The following is an 8354-nucleotide window of genomic DNA, read 5'->3' as shown; positions in this document are numbered from 1 at the left end:
CGGTCTCTTTTCCCGATCCCGTATCGAATATTCTCCTGAAACATAAAACTCAATAAAACATTTTAATGTACATCAAATGAACATGTAATAATTTAAAATAATGCAAATCATAAATCATGCATCGTTAAAAGTCATTTTAAAAATAATATAAGTAATTTAACAATTTAATAAATGCATGGGTTTATGTGTACTGATTTTGGACTTTACAATAAAGAAATGAGTTCTTTTTAAAATCGAACTTTCTAATGAATGAATACTTAAATAGGTTGTCATTGTTGATGATGGAAGTGCTGATGGCACCAGAAGAGTAGCTTTTGAGTATGTGAAGAGGTACACTGTTATGAGCACGGGTAAAGGATCGGGTTAGGGGTCGGTGAAGAGGTTGATCGTTTAACTCTGAGATTTGTTTGTGGCTTTTTCTACTATGTCTACCAATTTTTTTGGATGTTCGAGGCTCGTTTTAGAGAAACTCGCGATCTCAATATTAGCTATATATTTTTGTGAAAAGCTGAATGTTTATTTCTTCATCAACAACCCTTTAAGTACAAGATAAGCATTAAATTGGCATCCAAGAAATATGCTTATTATTCCCCTGTCTAAGCTCAAGATTCTAGCACTTATTAAAGGAAAGTAAATAAAAATCCAATCAATCTCATTTCTTATTTTCTAAACTTTCCATGAGTAAACCTTTGATATAGCACATCCTTGATTTTTGCTGCTCGATTCTTGTTTGAATTGGGCTGGGGCCCATGGATTGAGTCCCTGACATCTGCTCCCCCTTGGAAATCGTGGTTGTCCTCAAACACGAAAGAGGGAAAGTGAGCTGTGAGCATGGCAGTGTCTTCCCAAGAAGCTTCTGCAGGTGACAGGCCCTCCCAATGCACTAAGACTTTAGATTTGCCTTGGTTCATGCATTTGTCCAGTACTGCCATTGGTGAAGGATGAAATTCTTCCAAGGGAGGGGGAGGAAGTACTGGGTTGGAGAAAGAACCTCCTTTAAACTTCTTTAAGGATGAGACATGAAAAATTGGGTGGGTCCTCAAGTTCTCTGGAAGGTGTAGCTTGTAAGCCACTTGTCCTACTTTGGCCAACACCTTAAATGGACCGTAGTAGCGAGGGGAAAGTTTTGCATTGCCTCTGGATGCTAAGCTTTGCTGTCGATAGGTTGGAAGCTTGAGAAGTACCAAATCCTCTTCCTTGAACTCCACTTCCCTGTGTTTCTTGTCATAATGCAGCTTCATAACATTCTGAGCTTGTAGCAAGCGATCACGAGCTTGGCGTAACAGTTGGTCACGCTATTGCAATGCGTGATCCACGGCCTCCAGACGTGCCTGACCGGGGAGATAAGACAGAAGGCTTGGTGGTTGGCGACCATAAACGATCTCAAAAGAGGTGGCCTTAAGAGCTGTGTGAAAGCTTGTGTTATAGCAAAATTCGGCCCAAGTTAGCCATTCAAACCATTTCTTCGGTTGATCACTTGTAAAGCACCTCAAATACATTTCTAGGATGCGATTTATTGCCTCGGTTTGTCCGTCGGATCGGGGATGATAAGCTGAGCTGAAACACAATTTGGTGCCACTCAGATGAAAGAGTTCCTGCCAAAAAGAGATTCTGAAGGTTACGTCTCGATCGCTTACTATTGTTTTGCGTAGCCCATGTAACTTGAAGATGTTGTCGAAAAAGATTTTGGCGACTGAAACTGCGGTGTAAGGATGGGCTAAGCCAATGAAGTGAGCATATTTAGAAAAGCGATCGACAACCACGAAAATTACAGTCTTCCCTTGTGAGGTAGGCAACCCTTCGATGAAATCCATTGAGATGTCAGCCCAATTGTGGTAAGGGATGGGCAGAGGTTGTAGGAGTCCAGCAAGCTTCATTGCTTCCGTTTTGTTGTGTTGGAATATGGAACAATTGGACACTACTGCTTGGACTTGACGTTTCATCCCTGGCCAATAAAAATCTCGTCCTATGCGGTGGAGAGTGCGCTGGTAGCCTTCATGACAGCCTTCATGTACCATTGCAATAATAGGAGCAGTTAATGGTGATTGTGGAGGAAGGTAGATTTTGGATTTAAACCATAAAATGTCGTTTTTAACTTCCCATGGTCCGAAAGCCTCTCCATCATGAACCTCTCGAATGATGCGTTGTACTTCTGGTGTATTAGAGTGTGCTTCTCTGATGGCTGCAAGAAAATCCCACTGTGGTTTCGAAATGGCCATCAAACAGCCCTCCTCGCCTAGGCGTGAAAGTGCGTCCGCCACGACATTTGATTTTCCTGCCCGATATTCTACCTTAAAGTCATAACCCATTAATTTGCTTATCCCTTGTTGTTGTGGAGAGGTTGAAATACGTTGTTCGAGCAAAAATTTGAGACTATAATGATCCGTACGAACGATGAAGGAGTTTCCCAAAAAGTAAGAGTGTTAGTGACGCATGGCTTTGATGAGTCCAATGAGTTCCTTTTCATAGGCGGGTAGTTTCCAATGGCGGAGGGCGAGTGCGCTGCTGAAGAATGCAATGGGGCGCCCTTGCTGTTGAAGTACAGCCCCTATTCCTGTTTCTGATGCGTCACACTCCACGATGAAAGGTATGGAAAAATCGGGAAGAGCAAGGACAGGTGTAGAAGTGAGCACTTTCTTCAATGTTTCAAAGGCATGCAGGCTATCAGCTGTCCATGAAAAGCCTTGTTTACGCATCATATTGGTTAAGGTGGCAGCAATAACTCCATAGTTTTGCACAAATTTGCGGTAGTACCCTGTTAGTCCGTGGAAGCCCCGGAGTGCCATTAGAGTCATGGGTTGTGGCCAGTGTTGAATGGCTGTTATTTTATTTTCATCCACACTCACCCCCTTCCGTGAAACCACATGTCCTAAGTAAGCAACCTGTCTTTGAGCAAAGTAACATTTGGATTTCTTAAGGAATAAGTGCTGTTGTTGTAGGATTGTGAAGACAGTATGAAGATGGCAAATATGATCTTCCCAGGTTGCGCTGTAAACGAGGATGTCATCAAAGAAAACCAAAACAAATTTCGGTAAAATGCAGCCGAAAATTGAATTCATTAAAGCTTGAAAAGTAGAAGGCGCATTAATGAGGCCAAAAGGCATCACCATAAACTCAAAGTGGCCGTGGTGGGTGCGAAAGGCCGTCATGTGGATGCTACCGGGGTCCATCAAAATTTGATGGTAGCCGGATCGCAAGTCTAATTTCGAAAAATATTCAGCGCCGTGTAATTCCTCCAATAATTTGTCGATCACCGGAATGGGGAACTTTTCCTTTACTTTTTTTGCATTCAAGGCACGATAGTCGATACAAAAGCGCCAAGTGTCATCTGATTTTTTGACTAATAATACTGGTGAGGAGAAAAGGGATGAGCTGGGTCTAATAATCCCTCTTTGTAGCATCTCATCACATTGCTTCTCAATTTCCTCTTTCTGCATATGAGGGTATCGATAAGGTCTAACAACAATGGGGTTGGTACCTTGTTCTAGTAGGATTTTATGGCTGAATCCTCTTGAGGATGGGAGTCCTTGAGGTTCCTCGAACAGGCTGTTGTAGGTTTCTAGAAGGTGTTGTAGCTGGGTAAGGGGTGCCTCCTCTCGTATAGTTGCCGAGAGGTTTCGGTGTGACGGAATGTAGGATGAGTCTCCGTGCCACGTAACCAGCCTGCCTTCTCTTACAAACTGCATTTGCATTTTTTCAAAATCCCACGTGATACTTCCTAAAGAGCGGAGCCAATTTACTCCCATGACAGCGCCAAATTCTCCTTGTGTGAGGACGTAAAAATCAATATGGAAGATATGATTTTCCAGTTGAATTTGAACAGCAGAAAACATCCCCGAACATGGTAGACTCTTCCTATTTACGACCTTCACAGATATGTCTCCTCGTTGCAATATTTCAAGGTTCAATTGTGAGACCAAATTGGAGTCTAAGAAACAGTGCGTGCTGCCGGAATCAATAAGGACACGGAGAGGTATCGAATGGATGTACCCTATTATTTGCATAGTCTGGGCGTTACTGATTCCCGTGATGGCGTGAAGAGAGATTCCTGGATCGTCTGGATTAATCGTGTCAGCTTCATCTTCTGGGTCGCTGTTCTCGACCACTTCTAGACGAAATAACCGTTTGCAACGATGTCCTGGAACGAACAGTTCATAACAGTTAAAGCACAACCCTCTTGAGCGTCGTTCCTCCATCTCTGATCTGCTCAATTGCCTCGTGATCGATGGTCGTGTGTTTGTTGGGATGGTACATCTTTTTGGATAATTGGGTTCTTGTCGTAGGCTTCCCGTGCGTCTTTCGTACAAACGGGCCAGACCCATAGCAGTTGTTAAATCTTTTGGGTGGTGAATGTCTACCTCAATCGCGATGTGTTCTTGTAGGCCGCTAATGAAAATTTCCACTTCTTGCTCGCTTGTGAGGGAGGAAGCTCGTGCAGAAAGTTGTTCAAATTGACGTTGGTATTCTCCCACCGTGCCTATTTGTCGCAATTTCGATAGTTCTCCCAGTTTGTTTGTGCGAATCGGTGGTCCGAACCTCACGTGGTAGTACTGTGCGAAAAACTCCCATGTAAGATCGGGTCGATCTCGCTCAAGTTTTAAGAACCACAGTTGAGCATATCCTTCAAGATGAAAAGACGCGAGCCCCACACGCTGATCTTCGGGTGTGCGTTGATGGCGGAAAAAATGTTCACATCGGCTTATCCAACTAATGGGGTCGGTTGACCCATCATATGTCGGGAAGTCCATCCTGGAATATTTGGGAATGAATTGATTCGAGTTCCCCAACTCATTGGCTTTGCACTGATCTCTTGGCTGTGAATCAGATGCTCCGCTGCTATCCTCACTGTCCTTGCTGGTTTTTGACACTTGAGCAGCCAATTCATCAAGCCTTTTGTGTAGATCTTGCTGGTTGCGTTCTTGTTCATCTTGTTTGCGTGCTTGGTCTTCTCTTTCGGATTTGAACAGGTTGAAGAGGGTCGTAAGTTGCTGTTGGATTGCCTGCAAATCACCCATAACTACTGGCTCTGATACCAACTTGTTATGACCACGAGTAAAGGATCGGGTTATGGGTCGGTGAAGAGGTTGATCGTTAAACTCTGAGATTTGTTTTTGGCTTTTTCTACCTTGTCTACCTATTTTTTTGGATGTTCGATGCTCGTTTGAGAGAACCTCGCGATCTCAATATTAGATATATATTTTTGAGAAAAGCTGAATGTTTATTTCTTCATCAACAACCCTTTAAATACAAGATAAGCATTAAATTGGCATCCAAGAAATATGCCTATTATTCCCCTATCTAAACTCGAGATTCTAGCACTTATTAAAGGAAAGTAAATAAAAATCCAATCAATCTCATTCCTTATTTTCTAAAGTTTCCCTGAGTAAACCTTTGATATAGCACATCCTTGATTTTTGCTGCTCAATTCTTGTTTGAATTGGGCTGGGCCCCATGGATTGAGTCCCTGACATACACCATAGACAATATAAGAGTAGTCCTTCTCGGAATGAACTATGGTAAGGGTGAAGCAATAAGAAAAGTGAGTCAATTCTGAAAAATTTGTTCACCCTGTATTTTGTATTACTATAATGACCTGTCATTGAATCATAATGCTCTTGGAAAGCATTTCAAAACAGGGCATGCTCCACTCACGTAGTGAACTTATATTAATGCTTGATGCTGATGGGGCAACTAAAGTGAGTGACCTCGAGAAACTAGAAAATCAGGTTGGTGACCTATTTTTTCGATCGGGAAGGTTATTTTTGTTTTCTAACTGTGGAACTTTGTCTTTGTCCTTCTGAATTTTACCGGAAGTCAGCTTTCGATTGCCTTCATGTGTCTTTTGGCTTATAGTTAGTGGTCAAGTTTGCTTCAAAGCCCCTGTCACTTGGCAGGCTTTTGATTATAAAAATGATATCATAGATGGTTTCCACGTCAGATTCTTGCACTTGCTATGGAGAAGCACAAGTTTGGTGACTCTAGAGCTAGCGATTCAATGATGAGAATCTCGGATGTCCCTATTGCTGCTTTTGGGTCTCGTGCTCACCTTGAGGAGAAGGCTCTGGCAACAGTTGAGTCTTTTGGCTGTATAATTGCTATTTTGCATTATGACGTGGTTAAATCTATTTCGTATGAATTGCTAGTGTGTTGTTCAAGTCTAATCAGACGATCATCTCATGTTTCAGAGAAAGTGGTATCGCAATTTCTTGATGAATGAATTTCATCTTGTATTTCTGTTGGCTGTTCGGTTCTGGAATTCGCGACACACAGGTACTTCAGCTTGTCCGAGACAGTCTTTTATCGCCATATCAAGTTCATTTCTATGTTTTTATATCATTTGGTTGCAGTTATGTTTGTTGCTAGGATGGACATTCTCTAATGCACTCTCTTTATTCTCTTTTCGACTCTTGCAAACCTGAAAAAAGGCCAGATAGATAAATATATCTTACTGTCTTAAGTTTGGTCATAGAAGCTCTTCTTCATGTTTCAGTGTGGTTTTAAAATGTTCACCAGAGCTGCTGCGCGGAAGCTTTTCATGAATGTCCTCCTGAAACGGTAAGTTTCTCTTTGGTCTTATGCCAGCATAAAGTCAAAAAAGATTTTAGAATAGCGTTGCATGTATTTATCATTTTGTATCTTGTTTTCTGAAAGTTTGCTGTAGTTTCTTAATTTTTTCTCAATTTCAACTAGGTCAAGCCACGCTCAAGTCTATGACTAGGTGAGGTGTAGTTATATTATGAGTTTATGGTTTTGTAACCTAATCTACCTAGATGTGATCTGTCATCTATGTTGGGCATGTTTTACCGAAAGAGCTATCTTCCATATGCACCAAGAAATAAACGTGTAAATCTGAGGTCAATGAGGTTGAAATCAAACCCTTATAGACCTTTGTGAATTCCTCCAAGGAGAAAAAATGAGTCTAGTGGAGTATTTCCGAACAAGGAAATCATATGAATGAAGTATGTCATCAGGTTAATATATATATATATATTTGTAATGAAGAATATAAATGAATGGAGTCAATGAACAATGAAGTGTCCACATAAACTGTTTAATTGTTTCGGAAAACCCCCAATTTGTTTCTAAATAAGCTCAATTATGGAATCTGGCTTGCCACTGTTTTTATATCAGAAACTGATCCGAGGCAACTTTCAGTTGGCTGGAATGTCGATATTGTGTAATGTACCTTCTTCTAGGGAAAGACGGTGGGTAGGTTGCGTCGAAATATGTTTTGCTCAACTTTGATCAATAGTCACAGAGAATCTATGGGTCATACTAGTCATAGAACATTCAGATGTTTGAAAGTACTTGATGGATAACTTGTCATTTTGTAAGATTCACTACTTGTATTCATTTACCTTTTGGGTTCTTTAATGTAGTTAATCTAAATTGTATGCGTTCTTTCCACACATTGATTTTTGGTGTAATTTTCTAGTTTTTAATTCAATCCATTTCCATGTTTCGATCCGCATAACCATTTGGTAATAGTTTGAGTACTTCTGCTGTTGAAATAACTGTTGTGAACGTTGAATTTTTAGGTGGTGCTTTGATGTGGAGTTGGTGTATTTGTCCAAATGCTTTCGCATCCCCCTGGTCGAGATTTCCGTTAATTGGACTGAAATTCCTGGATCAAAGGTTAACTTATTAAGCATTCCCAACATGTTGTGGGAGATAGCTCTCATGTCAGTAGGCTACCGAACTGGCATGTGGAAAATTTACAGCTAAAACAAACTCGGGTTTTTAAGCATGCAGATTTATGAAATTCTGCAGTCAAAAGCCAGTTATAATCAACGAGGAAAGATGTGAACTTTTAGGGCAGCTCCTGTTTTTCTTGCATACCTGACTGATAATTGCTGATTTGTAAAAAACTTGAGGCCAAACTGACTCTTTTCGATGGACTTGAGTTGTTTACACGAGGAGTTTCTTATAGGAGATTGGAACATTGTATTTTAAAATAGTATAGTTTCAGCTACTGTTTACACGCAATCTGTGCATACATTGACTACTGCTTTTATTTGCTGTGAGTTATAAGCTTGAATTGTAGTCATGGCAGAACTTGGAAGGTGGAGCGGATTCTCGTTTAAAACTAGTAATATTTTTAAACGTATCACTCAGTAAAAGAAATATGTATTGGATATGTAGTCGGGCGATTGCTCTATTCATTACATCCTATCCGTCTAGGATAAATACTTCATCTGGAGGATGCTTAATGATGAACTAGTAGCATTTGACATAAGGGTAATTATATGTAATACCGAGAGAGACATATGAGATGTTCAGTTGAAAACAAAAGAAATACAGATATATATATAAAATGTTTGTTTTTAAGTGAGATAATCCTTTGAACATCTCGT

The 8354-nt window shown here is 40.7% G+C and overlaps 1 protein-coding gene and 1 pseudogene across 1 annotated transcript; one reads left to right on the top strand and one right to left on the bottom strand.

Annotated features, from left to right (window-relative positions):
• Positions 1-225: 225 nt before the first annotated feature.
• LOC142533233 (uncharacterized) lies at positions 226-7997 on the top strand (annotated as a pseudogene).
• LOC142532312 (uncharacterized) lies at positions 660-1241 on the bottom strand. The gene has a single exon (XM_075638633.1). It carries the CDS (start codon positions 1239-1241, stop codon positions 660-662), a length of 582 nt encoding a protein of 193 aa, XP_075494748.1.
• Positions 7998-8354: the final 357 nt, after the last annotated feature.

The sequence above is a fragment of the Primulina tabacum genome, chromosome 18 (assembly GCF_025594145.1).
Source record: "Primulina tabacum isolate GXHZ01 chromosome 18, ASM2559414v2, whole genome shotgun sequence".
Lineage (NCBI taxonomy): Eukaryota > Viridiplantae > Streptophyta > Magnoliopsida > Lamiales > Gesneriaceae > Primulina > Primulina tabacum.
Note: the sequence above shows the minus strand (reverse complement) of the source record. Positions and strands in the feature narration are given on the sequence as shown.